Source organism: Brachyhypopomus gauderio, chromosome 8 (assembly GCF_052324685.1).
Source record: "Brachyhypopomus gauderio isolate BG-103 chromosome 8, BGAUD_0.2, whole genome shotgun sequence".
NCBI classification, from domain to species: Eukaryota; Metazoa; Chordata; class Actinopteri; order Gymnotiformes; family Hypopomidae; genus Brachyhypopomus; species Brachyhypopomus gauderio.
The window spans coordinates 15,990,438-16,013,182 of NC_135218.1; the positions used below are offsets into that span (position 1 = coordinate 15,990,438).

General features: G+C 44.3%; 2 protein-coding genes across 4 annotated transcripts in view; one reads left to right on the top strand and one right to left on the bottom strand.

The window, feature by feature from the left end:
- zc3h3 (zinc finger CCCH-type containing 3) overlaps nucleotides 1–13,377 on the bottom strand; it is a 56,968-nt gene extending 43,591 nt beyond the window's left edge. Inside the window, exons 1-3 of one of the 2 annotated variants that reach the window (XM_077014900.1) lie at nucleotides 13,287–13,377; nucleotides 11,416–12,889; nucleotides 9,845–10,047 (exon numbers count right to left, since the gene is read on the bottom strand). In XM_077014900.1, coding sequence (XP_076871015.1) covers nucleotides 9,845–10,047; nucleotides 11,416–12,889; nucleotides 13,287–13,332 — 1,723 coding nt within the window. In that variant the 5' untranslated portion in view covers nucleotides 13,333–13,377. Of the gene's footprint in view, nucleotides 1–9,844; nucleotides 10,051–11,415; nucleotides 12,890–13,286 lie in introns of both variants that reach the window. The other variant, XM_077014899.1, reaches the window with a different exon arrangement.
- A 115-nt stretch (nucleotides 13,378–13,492) lies between these two features.
- On the top strand, nucleotides 13,493–20,456 carry cyldl (cylindromatosis (turban tumor syndrome), like). 2 transcript variants are annotated; one of them, XM_077014901.1, is made up of 15 exons: nucleotides 13,493–13,600; nucleotides 14,118–14,562; nucleotides 14,690–14,968; nucleotides 15,155–15,236; nucleotides 15,413–15,594; nucleotides 15,774–15,918; nucleotides 16,014–16,146; nucleotides 16,479–16,589; nucleotides 16,833–16,924; nucleotides 17,789–17,852; nucleotides 17,968–18,121; nucleotides 18,542–18,650; nucleotides 18,732–18,850; nucleotides 19,028–19,241; nucleotides 19,464–20,456. In XM_077014901.1, coding segments are annotated over exons 1-15 (2,316 nt in total). In that variant the 5' UTR covers nucleotides 13,493–13,598; the 3' UTR covers nucleotides 19,649–20,456. The 2 variants fall into 2 exon arrangements, with proteins under 2 accessions (XP_076871016.1, XP_076871017.1); XM_077014902.1 differs by having other exon boundaries at nucleotides 13,510–13,775.
- The last annotated feature ends 2,289 nt before the right edge of the window (nucleotides 20,457–22,745 follow it).

The window sequence follows — 22,745 nt, forward strand, 5'->3', positions numbered from 1 at the left end:
GGCTGGGAAGACATGAGCTGTTATTTTGGCAGACAGACAGAGTGAGGGAGAGAGGGAGAGAGAGCGAGAGAGCGAGAGAGAGAGAGAGATGTATGTAAACCTAAGTGATACATAAATAGACTTGGGAGCCACACATGGCAGTGTGGTCCAATAAGACGGAAGAAGGTTCAGATCTCGCAATCCAATGAGCAGAGCAACACACAGACCCACTTCTGAGTACAGAGAGGCACACACAGACACACACACACACACACACACACCCCTCTTATACTACCATCCGACAAGCACTGAAGTTGATTTGCCCATCCGTCTGGTTGGGACTCAATTACTCTTTCCCTGTTTAGAGGAAATCTCACTAATTAAATACGTTAAGCATTAATTATTCAGACTGAGTGGGGCCTATAAAACTATACTCACCCAGCACAGCTAATCAATATGCCAAGAGTGGAATTAACAGTTATCTTAAAGTCCTCTGCAAACAGAGCAGGCTGAAAGACCAACATAAAGTAATGTGTAATTAAAACAAAGCACAAACATACACACCGACACACACATGTAGGATTCCGTCACTTCTTTTGGCCAATGTGAAAAGAATGTTCATGACACCGATGTAGATAATTATTTTAACAATTCAGAAGTCTGAAAAGTGAAGAATCTGAGTCATCTTGAGTGTGAAGAAGAGAAAGGCGGAGGACCTCCACTGCCATGACAGTGAGGTCATGGTGTGCAGATATCATGTGTCCATCAGTCTAACAGCCTTGTGTGTTAAACAATCTGGAGTGCATTTCCCATTTGCCTCCGAGGTCTCCCACGCACACACACTTCACCCCTCCACACACACACAGACAAGACACACACACACAGACAGACACACACTTCTTGCGGTTTTAAATTTGGACAGACACCTGTGGTGATGGATGACGGTCTGGCTAGGACGTCTGTGCAAGCGTGTGTGCGCGTGCATTTTTTATGGGACTTTTTCGGACATCGGGGCGTTCAGCTGGAGGGCCTACATGCCGATCGTAGCTGGAGGTTTAGAGCACGACTGCAGCCCTCAAGAAGCATGAGCAATCCTAACTGCCCCTCTGAGAGACTCCAAGAGCATAAACAGCACCAGAGAGGAGGGACCTTGCTTTAAATACTCCAAAAATGTGGCATCACGATGGAAGGAAAACAGAGAGAATGACCATGGACAGAAGGTGTAATAAACACAGAAAAGTAGTCTGGAAAAAAAAGCAAAGTGCTGGCTTCCTCTCCAGTCCTAGAATAGAGCACCAGCTTGAGTGTCTGGGCCGGTTTGACTGAAATGGAAAGCAGGGAATTATGGGGGGTCTGGTTTCCCTCGAACAGCCCCCACTCGACCAACACCAGTGTTGAAGGCTCACATCCAGTTGGAGAGGTCTGGTGGCTACAATATGGATGTACGGGGGGTTGTTGCTGGGCACCCTGGACCCTGGCCGGTCCCCCTGGCCCAGGGACAGAGACACCCAGCAAGTTAATTAGGGGAGTTTCATCACTTGGTCACAGAGAGGAGGGGGGGCACCACACTTTCTGGTCACTGCAGCTGCTCCAAGCCCACATGGCAGAAGCAGCATTACACAAGCCACAACAGCGCAAGCCGTCTTCCCATGTAAAACTGACTTATTCCAACTTACCAGTTCCAGGTAAATGCAAAGAAGCAGCATGAGCCAAATAAATGTTCTACACGCAGCCAAAGATGTTTGAAAACTATCAACCTGATCAGCTTCGTGACTGCAAGAAACTGACACGCTGTCACTGGGTGTTATTTGAGCAGTAATTCAAGGAAACCCCAGAACACAGGGTGACAGGGGTCGCGATGTTTTCTCTGAACAAGTTAACCTCCAAAACCTCCAGATGACATCACTAGTGGGAGGAGCCTAATGAACTGAAGAGCTTTTAGACGTGTGCCGTGGACCGCTTTTGGCTCTGGGGCGTCTCATTTGCTTTGCCCTTTCCCCTGTCATGTTACTAATGGTTCCAAGTTCAAGTACAAGCAAGAAATAACCTGGGTCATCCATAAAGGAACAAGGCAGCATGGAGTCACTGCCGTTAGGGTCATTCCATGGCAAATCATGAAACTTTATTTCATATCTTGAAACAATACAATATATTGGAGCAAAAACTATATTGCAAATAAATAAAATGTTCCCTTTCCTACCAACGCCATCCCTAAAACATCCGGACAATAAACACAATTCCCCAGCCCAGCTGACATGAGCTGTTAAAGAAACCTGACACACACGAGACAAGCGGCAATTATCAATGGACATCAAAAATTAGTTAACTAGAAGGCACAGGAGACCAGAACCGTATGTAATTGTATAAACCTAGGTGCTGAAATTGGCTACACCACTTCTGACAGCAATGTGTTGAAATTAATGATTGATACGGCTATTAAATAACGACACTGACATCTGTTGCACCACCTAAGCCAAAACTATAAATGGATTAGATTCATCACTCTGCTTAATTCTGCTATTTCCACCACACGCAGCCTTACCAGTCAAGTGTGCTGATATTTTACACCTTCCACTAGTGTCAAGTGATGAACACCATAAACGATTTTACGACGAGACTGTCAATAACTGATCATCGGCCAAATTATTAGAGAACGGCTACCTACGTCAAAAGAACAGAGGGTTAAACAAGCCCAGACGGAGAGATCATGAATAAACAGGACTGGTACTCGGACATGCCTACAGTCTGGGGTGAACTTCTGGGCATTGTGCATGCATCTACAATCTACAACGTGGGATTCCTGGTGATGCCACGCACTAACTTCCCGTCACGGTCGCTCAGGCTGGGAAGCAAGCGGTTAAGGTCGGGAGGATCAGGCAAGGCCAGGTTAAACGCCACATGGGCTGCTCTTTGTGGCTGGATCAAGTGGACACTAACCATAATTAACATGCCTGGCAGGCCTGCCGCTCTGTAGGCCTCTTCCCACGAATGCCAAAGTGCTGTGATTATTATGGTAACACTTCACTCGGTGTGGACAGACAGCCCTGGGGTCGGGATACTGGAGACGGAGAAAGCGACACTGGGTGTCCCAGAAGGTTGGGGGTCTGGGTGTCCCAGAAGGCTGGGGGTCTGGGTGTCCCGATGTCAGTGGCAGGCACCTTGCTTCAAGCCGCCTAAGCTACAACCCAGAACATGCACGACTTGGGTGGATGCAAAGAAGCATTCCAGAGGGATATCGGGGAAATGATGAAAATTACCCGAATAGTAACTTATTACTTCCTCTTCATTTGCCAGTAAATCAGTATGTCAGCATATATGCAAGTGTTTTAAAGGCATTAGTTAAGTCTGGAACCTCAGAGAGGGCATCTGTGCAGGGCAACAAATCGGTATGTTTTTTAAATGATTAGCAAGCCCATTCCTGTTTAAGGTTTCTGATTTATTTTGCTCCCTGCGTCAGCAGAGACCCCTCGCAATTCTGAGAAAACATTTACCCCCCAAAACAGGGAAGGAAAGAGAGTAACTGCAGTGTAGCGTTTCAGTGTGCCACAGTGTGGGTTACACATGTCAACACATGGCCTTCAGCGGCTGGCACAAACACTCAACAAACTTGCCCATGCGGGAGGGCGCGCACAGTTATTCACAGACACTTCTCCGTTGGCTTGTATGCACTCGGTGAATATGCATACATTACTCTTTTCAACTCTGGTTGTTAAGACTACAGACACTAAGAAAAGCCTCACAGAGAATGTTAAGCACAGAGGACACTGGTATTTACATTAGACTCCCTCACGATAGATTTAGTCAATGGTACTTACTTATTGATGCTAAGTGCATACACTTCAGTACATAACTCATCCTCTGCGTGTGTGTGTGTGTGTGTGTGTGTGTGTGTGTGTATAATCAGCGTGGCCATGACGGGCAGGTGGCTTATGGTCTGTCGGTTGGGTGGGTGTCATATGAGGAGGGCACGGAGAGGTTTTAATCGTGGCCAGCTGACAGTTTGATGGGGAAGCAGCAGGAGACCTGGGGCTCTCTGCAGGACCTCGAACAGACAATCAGCACCTTTCACCGGGCCTAGAAAATAAGGTGCTAAGTACACACGTTCTGTTCAGCTGGGTTCTCTCTCCTCCATCTATGGAAGCAATGGACAAGCTTCGAAATCAGTGAGGCTGACCAGCGGAGAACATGGCTAGAATTGTTTAATGGTCATGAGTAATATGTGAGTCAAAAGAAAGAAACAGTGCAAGTTAAATGATCTGTGGATTTGGTTAATGGCTCTTAAATCTACGTCATGCCTCTGTCACCTCACAACAGGCCACAATATGGCTTACTGAATACTCACTACAGCTACAGAGGGGAAAAATGACTAAATATACAGCTGGGTGGAACAGTTCAGAGCCAAAAAGGAGAGTTCATGCTAAATGTGTGACTGGATACTGGCATGCAGCAAGGAACAGTCAGGACACTATACTGATCTATAGATTGCTGACATTTGCTTGCATACAGGCATACAGACATTTGCTTGCATACAGACATTTGCTTGCATACAGGCAAACAGACATTTGCTTGCATACAGGCATACAGATTGCTTGCATATGGGTTTTTCAGCACGAGCGTTAGTCTAGCACAAGGCAGTCAGTCTACAAATGAACTACACAGGAGAGAGTGAGGTGAGAGGAGAAGACAGCGAGGGTGACGGGGAGAGTGCTGGATTAGGCCTGAGGCCACAGCTCAGAGTAGGCCTCCTGACCTCACGTTAAGAAGGACTACAGAAGCACGACATACACCTCCCGCTACAGGTTACAAGTAGTTGTGTCTCACTGTGGTGATATAAACCTAATTATTCAAGTATCCAAGACCCATCACTCTACAAGCCCTACGTTCTGATAATTATGGGTCGTTTTGAAATGCTAATATCAGTAATATTAGTATTTTTGAGAACAATGATAAGGAAAGGGTTAAGAGAGACCAATGAGCATTAATGTTCTATAAAATGGTGTCTGGGCTATGAGCACTGCAGCACATAAATTAGGTGTTTGTTATCAAAAGGTAGGGTTAAAGTTCACGCACATTATTCATTAAAACAGTAGGAAGCCATGTTTTCAGTCCATGCTAACTACTCCCAGACATAGCTGCTGAGTATTCCACCAATCACACGCATGCATCATCCCAACCTTACTCCCAAGCCCCGCCCTTAAACAATGTGCTAGCGGTTCAAATGCAAATTAACTGACCAACAAGAAGGACCACATTTAGAATAAATCTGATTAAATTGCTGATCCACCGATTGATCAGAATAGCCACTATGTTTTTCCGCTATCAATTCACCACTAATAATAATAGTAATAATAATAATAATAATAATAATAATAATCTACTAGGGTTCATAAACCTCAAGGGTAATAAATGTGCACATGTGTAACAGCACACACAGTAGAGGGCTTTGGTAAGGCTTTTCAACACAATATCAACAAATGGCGTTGCACTGCATAACAGTCCACCAGAGGACCTCACACACTGAATTAAGGTAAAGGGTGTGTGTGTGTGTGTGTGTGTGTGTGTGTGTGTGTGTGTGTGTGTGTGTGTGTGTGTGTGTGTGTGTGTGTGTGTGTGTAAGCAGGACTTAGTTTAGGGAAACCAGAGTTTTACACTTCTTAGTAGGGAGGTATGTGGACTAGCAGCTGATTGAAGTGCGGAGTGAATAGTCCACACTCCCGTGGCCAACAGACTCTCACACTGCTCAAATCCTCTCGGGCCTGGAGACATGCATTTGTCATAAATAGGGTATATGTTACACGGCCCGAGTAGGGTTACTTCCTTAGTAAGGCAATACGTATGTAAAGACGTAGGGCAGAATTAGGGAAGGGAGAAGAGGAGAAGGGAGCGAGGGAGCGACAACATTGTGAAGGGAAGAGTGGCAGAAATCAAAGGAGGTGCGAACTAGCCAGCGATGCCAAAAAACAAACCAAAATAAATAAACCACATAAGGAGAGAAGGAGAGGGACTGACCCACTGGGTCTTACAGTTATAGGTAGACGGAGACGGAGAGACAATATATATAACACACACACATATGCACACACACACACGTTCAACAAGGTTATGAATAAACATGTTCAGACATGCACAATAAACGTGCACAAGTCATGCTAAGGGTTAGGGTTAGGGTTAGGCTGCACAGGGGCACGTTTTTGCCTTTCAGTGGCAACGCTGAAGAAAACACACCAGCTCTGCAGCCTGAGACGGTGAGACGTCCTGCAGACGCTCTGGTGGATCTCCATTACACCATATGTGCTTCTCAGGACTTTATAGCCCAATATGGCGATGCTGAGAACCTCACATAAGCAGTAGCTGTGTGCAGTCAGCTCAGGGCCAGGACCTTCTGGTGGAAAACCTGTCTCAACCTAACAGAGTAGATATCCCACCACCACAAGGATCTCGGCTACACCACCAAGACGACGTGAAAATCTGACTGATAAGGGAAGATGGTTTAGTAAAGGCAAGGTCTGTCTGCGGCCTTCAGCGTGACTTAGGGCCAAGTGTCTGATCAAAGCCACAGTAAACATTGTGTGGTGCCCTCTACTGTCCACCCAGTTAAACAAAGAGACCTGGGGCAGATGCCTCGTCAGCACAAGGGTCCTAAAACAAGGGTGCCAATCGCTTAATTGAGATTTAGAAGTGGCTAAATGTGGCCCTTCGGTGTCAACGACCCTAACCGAAGGCTACGCAGCCTGCTGAAATGCTTCCTTGTTTTAATCCGGCTACTTGCCAGGCCGACTTTGAACACCTTTCCCCCAGCGTGCGGCCCCAGGCGTGCGGCCCCCGGCGTGCGGCTGTGGCCCCTGCTGGTGGGAAGGAGCTGCCGGGTCGGAGCAGAGACGGCGCGGCGCTGATTTATGGGCAAATAAAGAAGCACATCAACGCCTGGGCTGAAACAGGAGCCCTGGACATGGCCACGGGCACAGCTGGGGGGGGTGGGGGCTGTTCTGTCACACAGTCTGTTTAAGAGTAGTGATGCCCAGCCTGGTCAACATTTATGTCCGGGTGTGCGTGTGTGTGTGCGCAAGCGTGCTCGCAGACACATGCAGGTATGATTTACACGCAGGAAGAAAAAAACACTTGTGCGCAGATTTAAGGGTATGAAAGATGGGGTAGAGAGATGTGGGGAGAGACTTCAGACCAAATAAAGACATGATAGCTCTCACTGAGGTTGATCACTCAAACACAAGGAAGAGCAACCGGTAAACATACAAACACATGGAAGAGTGGCCTGCAAACACACACACACACACACACACACACACACACACACACACACACACACACACCCATCCCTTGGGTCAGCACAAAACAAAAGGCTATTTGTGCAATGTATCTTTCCTTAATTCTCATTGGATTCAGCTTCTAAATACTCATCTCTAATTGGCACAGACTGTGATATCGTGTACAACTAGACAAAGCACATATGTACATACACAAGCACACGTGTACATAGATAAGATATTGGAACTGCCAACTACGCAAAACCTTGAGATGCAGCAGGCAGACGTGTTGGGTATAAAAACACCAGCGAAGAGCCAAACAAATATCGCATGAGCGTGTGCTAAGAAGTAACATCTCAGCACACCACCCAGATGGATCCTCTGTGCACGTAGCATCTATTCTGAAGAACAGTCTGGGGCCAAACGTCTGTTCCAGGGCTGGAGGCCCCATCAGGTGCTCCTCTCTCCTCCTCCTCCTCCTCCTCCTCCTCTCTCTCCTCATCTCCTCTGTATTGCACTCTTCTGTCGTTTATTCACTTTATGGGATTATCGAGGCACTTCTCTCCCGCCCGCGATTCATTACGTCCCTAACTGCTCACTTAGGTTTATGCCCCTTTAAATCCCCCTGCAGATAACCAACCAGCCACAGTAAACAGGGTTGGAGAGAGAGGCTAAGAGACTTGGTGGGTGGATGGGTGGGTGGTGGTGGTGGGGGTCATCAGAGAGAAAATTAAGAGATGTCACGCAGTGGTGATCATGACGGTGACGAGAAGTGGTTAGTCGCCATTTTTAACACAGCTGCCCTCTTTCTAGTCATTAGTAATTCAATTTGGTCTTTATTAGCCACTCTTATCTTCTGCACAGAGTCCCTCTGGCGAGCCCATATGACTCCCCCTCCCCAACCAGCCCCCCCTCCTCCTCCTCTATCTCTCCTTCCACTCCTTCACACACTCCTCCTCTTTCGCCTCAGAGGAGCTTCACCTTAAACCTGACAAATAACACCACATAACTGCAGGGAGGAGAGAGAGAGAGAGAGAGAGAGAGAGAGAGTGAGAGAGAAAGAGAGAGTGAGAGTGAGAGAGAGTGAGAGAGAGAGAGCGAGAGTGAGAGAGAGTGAGAGTGAGAGAGAGTGAGAGAGAGTGAGAGTGAGAGAGAGAGATAGAGAGTGAGAGAGTGAGGAGTAAAGGGTGAGATCGGTGTGACACAGGACAGCGGAGTCACTAGAGCGGTGAGGCTCAGTGCGCAAGCGTGTCGGACGCGTGCGGAACAGAACGGCAGCGATTACACAGAGATGGGCCGACCCGCTCCACCACTATCTGAGCGGGCGGGGGTGGCTGTAAAAACAGTGATTGCTTTCCATCACGTTGTGCCTATATTCTCCAGTTCGTTAAAACAATCCAATTTGCAAAAGGATAATTATGCATTAGCTCCTTTTTATCTACTGAGTGCGAGCACTGGCAGGGTTTGATAGCGTAGCTACATTCAGCGTGCCATTGCTGCAAATTACCCACTATCGGCACATGTACGCCATCATGGCCGGACTGGACAATTAATTAACCCCCACCTCCTTCCCCGCCCAGGACCCTTCTACCAATACACAGAGCACACACCAGCACGTATGGCTCTCCAATGACAGCTCCTGGTGAAACGCTGACCTCTAGTGGTCAATCCTGCTACAAGGAAGCTTATTCTTAACTATTTCATAAGGCAGCTTTAAGCTTCTCCTCCCAGACTTCCAACCCTTTATTTATTTATTTATCGGAAAACATGACCTAAACCTTATCCATATACTCAAATCAGGCCCCAGTTTGGGGTTTCCACGGTAACACATGGGATACAAACAGAGTTAATTAAATTTCCAGTGATTGTTTTGTGCTAATTGCTCATTACGCCAATTAGTCACAGAGGGTGTCAGGAGAGTCTGTATCGCTCAGGGAAAGGGGAGATGGAGACATGAAGTGTTTTCCAGAAGAGATCCATCCAAGATATTGACTCACAGAGACACAACTAGGACACAGCGACGCCTGTCTACCTTATGTCTCCACACATACAGACATAGGTGACGGAAAACTGCTCATGTAAGGGGAAACAACCCCATCAAAAGTAGAAACCATTATTTTAAGTCAGCTTGGAGTGTTACTGGGCAACTGAATGTCACTCTATGTACTGTGATCAGTACTCTCCTTGTGTTGTGATACTGCACACTGGCAAAATATACTGGAGGTGTGAGGGAGTGCCGAGATGGAGACAGCCTTGATGAGACACACACACACACACACACACACACACACACTCACATACAGACCAACACACCACAGCTGCGCTTACAGGAGGGCGACGTGTGGACACAGGCTGTGCTGAAAGGGCACGTTTTGACGCCTCGACAAATGACAAAGCAGCTGTCCATAATGTCCGGCCTGTAAACGTCCATACAATTCACGGCCTGTTCATTAAAGTGCAAAGGAAGTAACCCGTCTAGCTTGAAGATGATTTCTTTATTAACATGAATCAAAGCAAAATGTTAATCAGAAATTTTCTTGTTTAAACGTAGTAACGATGACCCATGTTTTAATATTTTCCAAAATTAGGTCGCACAGCCTTACCTGTTTTGGGACTCCATGCAGCAGGGGCGGGGCTGGAGGAGGAGGAGAGGCGGAGCTTGTGTCTGCCATAAGACACAAGCACTCTGGCCTGACCTCGTCTGCCACCGCTCGGGGACTTGACAGGAGTGTGTGTTCTCCTGCGCATCGAATAGCGACTCCTCACGGTCACCACGCTCAGACTGGACCTCCTCTCTGGAGTAAGACTGCTGAGAGGAGGAAGGATAAACATGTCTGATGCTTCTAAATCAGGCACTTGTCTATTTGGTTCTTTATTTTCTGAAACAATGCCCTTAAATGCAAGCATAGTGTAATGCTGCCATCTGGTGGCCAGTTCTTGTCGCTTCTTATTGTGGTCTGCAAAAACTTTGGCAGGTATCTATGTAGAACTAATTAGGAAAATACACTAACTCACCTTCACAAGGCTCTCAAATTGTAATATGCATTGGAGCACATTAGGGACATGTTGGTGAGTATGCAAGAATCATTTATATAATTGGTTGGAGGGCTCATCTGCATATTACAGGCTTCTGACATATCTACATTATAAAGTACTATAATAATTAACAAACAACTTATTGAACAATCAGAGTCAAATACTATAAACCAGGGTGATGACTTAATACCAAGTTAATTTGTCCCTTAGTGTCATATCAGTGTTATAGCAAGCATTTCTTCATTCTTAGAAAGCAAATTAATAAAAATAAAACATTAATACAAATGTAGCTTCTTATTATTGATTTTAAGGTCCATGTAGCATAGTTCTTTAAATCCTTCTATATTGTCATGAAATCTATAAGATTTGCTGGTGTGTGTTGTCACCAAGCACTGCTTCTAATAAAAAAGAGGGACATTTTTTACCATAGAGATTACACAGCTTGCCCAGGCAGATAATAACTGAAATTTTCAAAACATCAAATGGTGCTTTTTAACCTTTGGAAAGGGGTTTAGTGCAAACAATCCAGGATTGGGGCAGTAGTGCAAGATTTCATGCCTGAGAACCACTACATTAACACAGACACACAGAAATGATCATGGCCCAGCTGTACCACCATATAACATCACAGAAGTCAACCGTCCAGACAAACACACACTGACAAATCATTGTGTGTTGCCCAGCAGGGCCTTTTAAATGATGATGTCGTGCCATCACAAGTATCTATTGTACCTACTTCATAACTAGACTAAGCAGAAACTCACTCAAATGTTCACACACTCAGCTTGAGGTGTGAAAATAGTGTGTTGAATGAATGCATGGTGGTCAGTGCTTCTATTCCAACCCTGAAAGAACACGGCTACAAAGGACAGGACATCACATTCTCCTTCATGCTCAACAAAACACAAGCAGATGTCAAACAAACATCAACCTCGATAATGTTCCAAGAATAAAAGCTTGATACAGCAGCGAATGGCCACCAGTGACACAAGTACTGATTCTACCAAGCCTGTTGTGGAATCTCTGTTTTGCTTTAAAATGTAAACTCTCATAACCAGTCCTCATCTGTTCAGGACAATGATGTGGGGAAAGAACTAATATAGTAAAGAGAGCCAAATGCTTTTGGTATGGTTCTTACCCACTGCTGTATTTCTTGTTGATGGTGGTTCTACTCCTGAGCATGATGCCACCTCCAGGGAGAGGGGGGGTGGGAGAGCTGTGCTGGACTCGGGATGAGAGCGGTCCAAGGCTCGAGCCCGGGTCCCGTTTTTGGGCAGTCCACTGATACACAGACGCCTTTTGGGAACATTTTGAGGTGGAAGTGCCGACACCCTGGGACGGGTTCTGCACGGCTGCCTTCCAGCAATAGCGACTGGTGTGGTTGACTTGAGATGTGGGGGTGTTTCCACTAGCTTTAGCACGCTTTGGCGTCATGAGAGGAACAAACGCTAATTTCTTGGCACCCTCTAGTCCCTCTTTTCCCACTTTGCATGGCATCTTGATAGCTCTGGGTGGCTTGTTTGGCAGTTTGGCTAGGGACGCCGCTTTGGCGACTGTTGTCATGGAGCAGGACGAGGACACCCAAGAGTATGCAGAGGTCTTAGGGGCACCGGGGGAAAGACCAGGCCTGCGATGGGGCTTCTTGTTGGAGCTAATGGCCTGCTTAATGTTAGCAACCCCAGTAGAAGCAGCCGGGGCAGAGTTAGGAGAATGCCCAGCAGAGCGGGTGGCTGGCTTGGGCTGGCTAAACCCTGTCCCTTCACATTTCACCCAAATAAACCGGGATCTCCCGTGGGAAGAGCAAGATGTTGCCACCTGCACTCCTGCAGCTCTCTTAGGTCTGAGGTTTGATGCACTAGAGCGAACCAATGGAGCAGGAGCCTGGGCAGAAGAGTCACTTGGGGCCATTATCACAGTCCTACTGGCTAAACTGCTACTGGTGACATGCGAGTTCATGGGCGGCTGTGCCAAAGTGTCTCTTGTGTTGAAGGCACTAGTCTCCTTGGATGAAGAGGCAGATAAGGTATCTCTGCAACTAACCATGGTCGATGCACTTTGGGATGCCGCTTGTACTTTTGCATTGTTTAGAAGACAGAACTGTGTACTATCCATTGCTGAAGCAGTCTTTGCCAGGTCTACATTTCCACCCTTAGGCCTTGTTGATTTCAATACTGTCCTGTTTACACTGTTGACTGGGGGTCTGTTACTCTCTGAAGACGAGGCGTTTCCACTCACGGTGCATGAAGGTGCTGTGCTACGCCTGCAGCTCTGTGACTCTGCTGCCACTTTAACGATGCCTGTGACATTTCTGCCTCCCTCAAGCGAGGAAGTACCAGAAGCTACAGGTCTCGTTTGCTGAGTTTTGTTCAGATTAGAGTTAGAAAACTGTGAGACCACCTTTTCATGAGGTCTGGTGGTCTTGTTGTTAAGGGAGTACGTTTTTCTCCAGTATCTGGTAGTGTGATGGCTATGAGGCTGGTGTTGACCTGAAAGCGACTGATTATAACAGAGGCTGGACCCTCGACCTCCACCTTGATTACATCTAGAAGAAAACCACTGAGCCGAGCTTGATGGGGCATCGCCATGAACTCTCTTGTGGTCCATAATAAGATCTGTAAAATAATATTTGGATTAGATGACTAGGAATCATAGTGACACTATAAAACAATGTTTGGATTAGGTAAACACTAAGTCCAGGCACACTAAATAAAATTGTTATTAGTTCAACAGAACAATCCCAGTCGCTGTTATGAACCATAGTTAAAACAAACACAGGTATCGGAAGAACTCGTGACATATTTTGCACACTTGTTAACCATCCTGTTGTTTTTGGTACCCAAGACGATAGTTAATTAGCTAACTAGGATAGTTAGCCAGGTGAGCTAACACACATAACGACAGGTGGCGGCTACATTTTAAAAAATAGGAAGGTGAGGTTTCAATGAAACAGTAATCGAGACACAAGACACAAAGCTACCACCAGCTAGAACAGCTGGCTAAATCACTCACTTTGTAACTCCTCGATTTCCCTTTCCAAAGCTGCGCGCTCCGCCATATTGGAATCGCAAAAATAATCGTATTAAACTCGCGACAGAGATAGAGTGCGCATTTTGATGACGCGAAAGCACGGCCGCCGGGCTGCGTCACATGACGTCTCCGTTCGCTGATCTATAAGCTGCTCGCGCAATACAAACGGTGTGTGTTATTGTATATAGATTAAATATCGCTGAGTTCGGTGCGAGTGTGCTGAACATTACTGACACGGGGACTGCAGCTTGTTAGAGTGCTTTACAACGAATAGGAGTGTTACATGTTTTGTGAATGTGTGTATTTGAGAGTTTTCCCACTGATGTGTAGTGTTAAAGGACTGGAAATATATCACTATGAGGTTTAAACTGTTTGAACTCTCGCTCTTCGAAGACGTTTACACATTGAGCAAACCGAAAGCGGACTGAACTCGACAGAGACTCTAGCTTCTGTAATAACAACAGTTGTAAAGTGGGATATTTTTGATTACTTACTTTTTGACACAATTATTTAGCCAGCTAATTTAATGTCATAATGACTTGTCGACTTGTTCGTTTTGCTGTGTAGGTTTCACAGACAGGCTTATTATCTAATTAGTTCTGCGTTTTATGCTTTCACTTTTATCTATGCTGTATTCTTAAAAAAAAAACAAACACGAGTCAGAAAGAGGAAGCATCCTTAGAGCAGCTAACGTTAACTATGTCTACTTTGGTATTAATGTAAACCAGTTCTAACATATAAATAAATAACTGTAAATCAGTTAAACCATGGCATAGTATATCAACTTTTTATTATTGTTTATTTATTTTACAGGTACCAACTTCCAGGAATGGCCTCCAGTGACAAAAACATTTACTTCATCACTATTCGAAATACTTCATACAGTTGGTGCAGAGGAGGCCGCATTTGCTACACAAATGAGAACCGATACTCTCTACAAAATAATTCAAAGAACAAAGATGTACCTGTTACATATGTAGGCTCTGTGTTTGAACATAAGTTGTCACCAGATGAACTGAGGGAACTGACAGAAGAAGAGACAGCCTTACTGTTAGCTCTGGGGACAGATGATGAGAGATGGAAGGAAATTGAGCTGGAACAGTGCTTGAAGGGAGCACTGAGCTTGAATGTCGGTTCTGAAGTCACAGTGGAGCTGAATGGGGAGTGGCTCAAAGGTGTCGTTAGATACATCGGCAGACTTACAGAGCCATGGTATGGAGATCCTATAGGGGCAGTGTTTTTTGGAGTTGAATTGCAGGTAAGGTTTTGAGTGTGTGTGTGTGTGTGTGTGTGTGTGTGTGTGTGTGTGTGTGTGTGTGTGTGTGTGTGTGTGTGTCAGTGAGTAAAACCACAGTCACTAAATTGTTTAACTGTACTTTTGTCAGGGACAAGACAGGGGTAAAGGCCAGAACAGTGGAGACTACCACTTCAAAACCTTCTTTCAGTGTCCAAAGGACTGTGGCATTTTTGCCCCCTTCAACAGAATCAAACCTCTGCATGCCAAACCATCCAGTGCCTCTACAGCACCTCAGTCTGGCCTCTATGAACAGCCCACAGAGCAGCTGGCTGTGGGTGATCGTGTAACCTATTTTATTGACGACAAATTGTTCCATGGTATGGTTTTGGAGATAGATCGTGAAATGGGCATGGTCCTGATCTCAACGGTAAGCCATTGGCATATGAAGTACCACTTAGATTTTCCCATAGAACATTCTGTCAGCTCATTCATAAGCACAATTGCTTCCTACTATCACATGTATGTTGTATAACAGTTGGAACTGTGTGAGCATGCTGGAAGTCTCGCCACTGGTTTTCGTGCAACTCGTTTCACACTCGTTTTCTCTTAACAGGACATGGATGAAAATGGGAGAGAGGGAGGAGAGATGAAGATTTCTTTGGCTTGTATTATAAAAGAATCAGATTTGAATAAAGGTGAAAGGCAAAATCTGTTTTTGTATAGGTCAAACGTAACACAAATAATAAATACTATTTTAACACATTATCTTTTTGGAATGAAGGGGATGATACACTGAATATAAATGCTTTACACTCTTGTTCCTTGGCTTTAATGTGTGTTTTGCTTGTTTTGTTGTTGTTGTTGTTCTCAGGTGAAACAGAAAAGATTGACTTTTCTGAAAGTCCAGAAATAGCAAATGATCTGGGTCATCGTGTGTCCATAGAAGTGGGATCCATGGTAGAGGTGGATCTTGCTAAAGGACCCGTCTATGGAACCGTACGCTGGATTGGCTCTTTATCTGGATCAAATGACACCAGAGTTGGGCTGGAACTGGTAAAAACAAACAGTGACCTCTACTGGTGACACTGGGAAATGGACTACCTTTTGGAAATGGCCCCTGATTCAATAGCATAATTTCTGTCATGTATTTTATTGTGCTGTATGTCTCCACTTGTCTCTGTACCTGTTACATTATTTCTTTGTCATTTCTTAAGTCTTTTACTTTGTTATAGGAAGAGGACTGTGGGGTGAGTGATGGCACATTCAGAAATGTGCGGTATTTTACATGTCCTGCCAAGCGTGGTCTCTTTCTTAAGCTCTCCTCTTGCCGCCCCTGTCCTCGTTTTCTGGGCGAGACTGCAGCAAAAAGACATTTTGGTACATAAATTCCACATTTTTTTTCTCAAAGCAATCATACATACCACTATATATAAGAAAAGGGGTGCTGTGTAATGTCTGTTTGTGTGTTACAGATCACGACTGGCAGGCTCCACAGGAGAATGTTCCACCTGTTGTATCTGAGGACGTGAGGAGGGTCCTGATTGGCCAGATGAAGGGCATTCAGGGTCACTGTAACTCCTGCTACATGGACTCCGCCCTTTTCAGGTTGGCTCCATCTCTAAAGGCTAGAGATCAAGCAGAAGACTATTTTGAAGTTTTATGAAGTCTATTGTTTGTAGGAAAATGTTCCCGATAAACCATGTTACGAATCCTGTCGTGTTGTAATATTTTAAACTAGTGCCGCACCACTATTGTCTGTGCCTGCGTTTTAGCATTCATGGCTTTATTCCATACACTGCTTATGAAATGATTTTCAGTTTCATGATGTACTCTATATGATTAGGGTTTATTTAATGGAAAATGGTACTATGTAATTCATGGACACCATTACATTTGGACACATCTTTACTACTTGCAGCCATTTGTCTCTGTTCTAGTTTGTTTTCCTGTTCATCGGTGGTAGACTCTCTCCTGTTTAAAAGAATTAGAGAGCGCGATGAACCCATCCAAAGAATCATTCTGAGGGACATCGTGTGTCCGCTGCGTCGGTAAATATTGGGCACTTCACACCCATATCACCAAGGCAATAGTTCTCAAATCGGTTTTACAAAGCCTATGTATACCCTGTGTGGAGAGAGGGGAGAGATTTCAGCTGGGACAGAAACATCTCATATATATTAAAACATTACAGAAAATGTCATGGGCCCCATACATTTCTGGTAATCTGTCCAGCGAGGCATTATTGGAGCGGAGTGTAGTGGTGTTGTGTGCATGTGTGTCTGGGTTTTCAGCGAGGGCTTCGTGGCTGCCCGAAGTGTGATGAAGCTCCGTCAGCTCCTGCAGGCTCGTGGACATTCTCCTAGCTACACCACGGACGAGAAAGGTAGTCACGAAAACGGACACCACACGCACAATGCGTCATTTTTTAAATGATTAGTAACACATTACTAATGCTGCATTTATTTTTAATTTAAATGGATTGTTTCATTCTGCTCTGAAGTATATTTATATTTAATGTTTTCAGTCTTTTGCCTTGTATATGTTTTGCATTACGTTACGTGTGCACCTGGCAGTCGTAAGCATGGCGCTCCTGTGGCCTTGTTCTTCCTGTTTATCCAGGAGAACAACATTGCATTGCCAATGCCAACCTTCAGTTCGAAAACCATTTTAGCATAAGCCAAGGATTAATATGAGCCTGGGAAAGTGGCCCCGTACTTGCTGTATTTACTTGTTATGAAGGGTGTTGCAAAGTTGCTGGATTTTTGGGTTTGGTTCTTGTGACTGGTTCCATCACACCAGTCTGAAGACGTTTTGTCCCCGATAAGGTCATCACATAATCAAGCAACATTACTTATACAACTGAAAAATACACTAATTTATAAGGTGTAGAGTAAGAAACTGTAACCCAGCAATTTATGCAAAGATGTAGTGTGCTGTTTTACAGTTATAAAATGCGTATATTTTAAAGATATTATATATTATAATCCATAATAATAAGACGTTAACATATTAATAGATTAGGTGTTCCTAATAATGTAACCAGTAATCTTATGTAATGTAATTCTGTATTATTCAGCATATTGTACTTATTATTAAGGACTACTTAGATAAACCGTTCAACCATGTATTTAACCAGTTAAGTCAAATCACAGATAAGAGTCACATTTTTGAAAGCTGTTAAAGAAATCCCAACACACAGAGGCGTAGAAGCATCTGCAGAATAGCTTGCCTGTCTGCATGTGTCTAGATCCAGAGGAGTTTCTCACTCTCATCATGCAAGATGTTCTGTCACTGGAGCCACCCCTCAAACTGTAAGCATGACATCAGGCCAGCTGTCTCCCATTCCTCGCCTGTGCACCTCAAAACATCCATATTTGTTTATTAAGGGCTCTCATCTGAGTGCGTTTTCAATGCTGGTCTCTAAAGGCAGTCGTGCAGTCCGACAAAAGGCAGAGCAGGAACAGTAGAATCGAGCTACTTCTACCAAATCTTTGTGGACTACAACAACTGCCTGATTCTACCCACTGTGCAGCAGCTGCTGGAACAGTCCTTCCACAACTGTGCTCTCAGACTAGCAGAGGTGAGCTTCCCGTTTGTGTGTGCTGTGCGCCATTTTGTCCGTTCTAGTAATGGAAGTATCAGAAAAGCAGCCCTGTAGATGGAGCTGTTCATCTGCTCACCAACACGACTGCCAGGAGACGTTTAAGTACTTCTTTATTTTTAAGACTTTCCAATAGCAGCAGTTCTACCATTAAAATATGAAAGATTAAAGTAAGTTATTAGGAACTTCGGTATGAAGCCCTACTTTTCTGGTTTGCTTTTCTGTGGTTTGAGCATATTTTGAATGTGAAACTTTCGGGGGGCATTCTAATCCCAACATTATCGATTATCATTTTCACATGTCTAAGAATTCTATTATATGAGTTCACATGTTCAGGTTTTAGTTCAACATTACAGTCTTCCTCACACGTCCCACCTAATCCTGTCTCTGTGAAATCAGGTCCCCTCTTGCCTCATCCTCACCATGCCTCGCTCTGGAAAACAGTTTAAGATGTTCCCTAAAATCATTCCCTCTCTAGAGCTGGACATCACTGCGCTCCTGTCTGATGGTAGGCCTGTCTTGACGTCACCACTGTCCTTCTAATCGTGACTGTGTTCCTGCTTACGTGGAGTTGTTTGTGTTGTTTCAGGTCCTCAGCAGTGTTTGATCTGTGGTGAGCTGGCATATGTGGAGTGTTCGGGATGCCTTGGAGAGTCGGTTTTTAGCAGTACAGGATTCAAACATTTCTGTGAGAAGTGTTCAACTCAGGTAGGTGACTGTATGTGTCTCTCTGCTTGTCTCATTCCACACTGAATAAATGAACACCATTTCTGTTATAAAATTTCCCCAGAGACTTATTTATTCCTCCATCAATTTTAATTAACAGGCAGAATGTTTTTTTTATCTCTCGTTCATATTTGTTCTGCATGTAAATGTCACACTCAGGTCCACAACCACCCCTGTCGGCGGGGTCACACGCCCACCTCCTTGAAGCTTCCCGAGGGCTTCTCTCACCGGCGACATCCCTACATCCCACCACGTGAAAAGCTGGAGCTGTTTGCTGTGCTCTGCATAGAGACCAGTCACTATGTCTCCTTTGTCAAACATGGACCAAAGGCGACGGACTGGATTTTTTTTGATAGCATGGCTGACCGACAAGGTGAGTTTCCATTTTGTGGGGCCATACTCTGCCAGGTGTAAAGTACACCTGTGTGTGTGTGTGTGTGTGTGTGTTCTGTATGTATATTAATTTTTATATAATGTTATTTCTAATAGGAATATGAGGGATTTGCGCTGTTTGTGTTTTACATCTTTGCATGTTTATCTTTTGCAAGCTTGTCCATGTTTCACTGCTTCACTTTGCATTCACTCCAATTCACAGGTGAGCGAGACGGCTTCAACATCCCTGAGGTTAAAGCATGCCCAGAAGTGGGACGCTATCTCTCCATGCCCCTCGCTGAGCTGGCCAATCAGGCACCTCGGCAGATGGAAGGCGTGGCAAAGCGACTCTTCTGCGATGGCTACATGTACCTGTACCAGAGCCCCAGCATGGCCCTCTACTGCTGACTCTGACCACTCTCCAGGATGAGAGGACTCAGTTGCCAAAGATGATTGTTTTTCTGCATTGTATGTTTTGGTACGGGCAGGTGATATAACTGAAGACTATTACTCCAAATGAGTGGAGTACTATTCTGATCGTACCCCAGCTGTGCACAGGAAGCATATTTCTCCTGTGTCATTTTTATACCAGATTCGCGTATTGCAAAATAACTTTTGTAATTTGCATTCATGATCTTGCGTTCAACTGACAAAATACACTGAATTCAGACTAATGGGTTTAGTGAGAACAAAAAACTAGTAATGAACCAGGGAGTTATTCTGCGTGCAGTGCTGCTGTGGGCACACTAATGAGAGGGGCTTCTGTTATTGTTTTTAACAAATGTGCTGTGCTTTTGTCGGGGAAGCAATAGAACTCTGTCCTTGTATTGGTCGTGAGATCCAGTAGAATGGGCTCAGCCACTGTTGGTTATGGGGAGACGGTGGACATTTTTAGATTTTTAATGTAGTGGAGGATCTGCTGGCGGAAAAAGCTAATCCTGATGTTTTGCTTTGATTATCTTGTGTGTGCAATGCAATCACATAGTCTCTCAAGGAAATTAGGTAGGAAATTTATTTCAGCGCAAAAATGCCAATATGTCAGTGAAAAATCCAACATAAGAAATTGTGCAATAATAACAAATTGTTCATGTTTTCTGTGTGGGTGTGTATGGGTGGGAGAGGGAGAAAGATAAGACTTCCTATAAATGAAATGTATTTGCACAAAGAAAACGTTATTTAAACAAACAGCCTTGAATAAACTGCCTGATAAAAGTGATTATATATAATTATCTTAATAGTGACAAATTCAAACAAACCTAATCTGTGTTGAATATCTTATTTAAAATGAGACGTTATAAATCATCTCTCTCTCTCCGAGGCTCGACGTCAGCTCTCCTTCTCCTAAGCCTTGGTCAGAACAAAGAGAATGTATGAATACACATCAGACCCAAGTCTCCTCCTCCGTCCATAACTGACTCCAGAACAGCTTGTGCTTGCAGACAAAGGAGACTCTTGCTCTTGCTTAGCATCACAATACCCACTGCTAGTGATCCTGTCTCGGAAGCCAACTGCATACACAGCCTCGCAAACACCTTGTAACTGTGTCCAGGGATGCAGAAACCTGTTTGCTGGTGGATCTCATAAACACATCCAATGATTTGATGAACAATTGTCAAATATTAACAGCAATTACAGTTACTTGGACATTCCCGAACCATCCAGTCTGCAGCCTTTCTGTGCACCTGATATTTACCTCATATATGTTCAAAGACACGTGACAGACACATGCCACTTCACTGAATTTTTAGAAAACGAACTTGAAAATTCATTTTTCAATTTCATTTAATTTTTTTCAATTTGTGATTCTTCTTATGAATTCAAATGCATACTGAGATGCCTGACAAAGACTCAGAGAGACACATGCAGAGTATTCATTTATAGTTTTACTTTCAATACATCACATAGGAGACAATGGTCTTGCATGCAAAGCTACTATGTCCCTGAGTCAAGTCCATGGTGTTCTCGCTGTAATGTGGATGAGTTAGGTAGGAGATAAGGAAGGACACATGAGTACATTGACTGACTCATGCGATGTATACAGTCATTGAATACACAAACGTTTGGAGAGAAGGAGTGTGAAGGTGTCACTACTGCAGCAGAGAGATGCCACAGAGACTCCGTGGAGACGGGGGGCTCGGGCAGGAGAAAATATGAATGGAAATGGAAATGAGTAAGATGCTTATCATGACCTAAAGCAAAAGGAATATTGGATTCTGCCACAGTGGTAGGCTATCTTACAATGGGGCATGGAGGGGTTACCTGGGAAACGGCCTAAGAGTCCATTAGGGCATTAGGAGATACTGTAACAACCCTCTTGACCTCACATATCAGTAATTATAGATATATGCTACGGAGAGAAATAGCAAGCAGAACTCTGCTTAAATGATCAAAGAGGGAGCGACATGCATCTGAGATCAAACACAGCGTGGTCAATCCGGTGGAATCATGAGAACATGCATCACATTAGGGGAACTTCCACCGAATGTGAGTGGACTAGTTCTCTCGAAAATCAGGAAAATCCTTTTCTTGTTCTCTTTGAACTAGAATCAAGGTGTTTGCTTTATTTGAAAGGATCACGGATGTGTGTTCAGTTCAATAAAACATGGCTGTGTTGATTCATTACATGAACAGTCCATTTCTGAATGGCCTTCTTGAATTAGTTTAAATGGGTAGCAGGAAGAGCAAACACAGTCAGATCACAACAACGAATGCCCAAGTACTGCATGAAATTGGTGGCATTCAATTAAATACACTTTTTTTTTGCTACAAAGGCAAAGCTACTAAATGACTGCGAGGGCCCCAGCTGCGACATGTTTTGCATGCTTTCATTTCATTGACGCGACCATTGTCCATCAATCACACAGTGTAACGTTTATCAATACATCTCACCACCACCACCAGCAGCCCTACCAAGACCCTGCATGAAGTACTATTTCTCCGAGCTAACGCCACAACTTTATAACGACAGTGTTGTTTTGACTGTACAAGTGCTATAGCAACGCTTTTTTAAAAGTGATACCATGAGGTAATTATTCACAGAATCAAGGCAGATGTGATGTGCCAAAATTGATATGTTACCAAGATTTTTTTTTTCATTAGCCACTATTGCTATGGTTACAGCTTCATCCAAAGAACAAAGAACCGCACTCTGGTCCATTTCACAGCCCGTTAAATTCTGCCGATGTTGCTTTTAGAGGTGCCGACGTTCGGTTGCCTGCTTCTCTCTGAACGATTAACCAAGTAGTGTTCATTAAGTATATGCCTAATAAAAATAGGTTTTATTGGTAGAGCAGAAATAAGATTTTTATATAATCGAATAATAATACAGACATAAAAGATATTCTAAACCGATAAACGCCTATCAGAGTTTGCCTCCCAAATGCACCCAATTAACAAAACAAAACCGAACGCTGAGAGTCTTATTCCTTGACGATGTGACACACATCATGTTCTAACAATTATACAAGTGTCTACTACAAATACAAATAGCCTACTACATACTGCA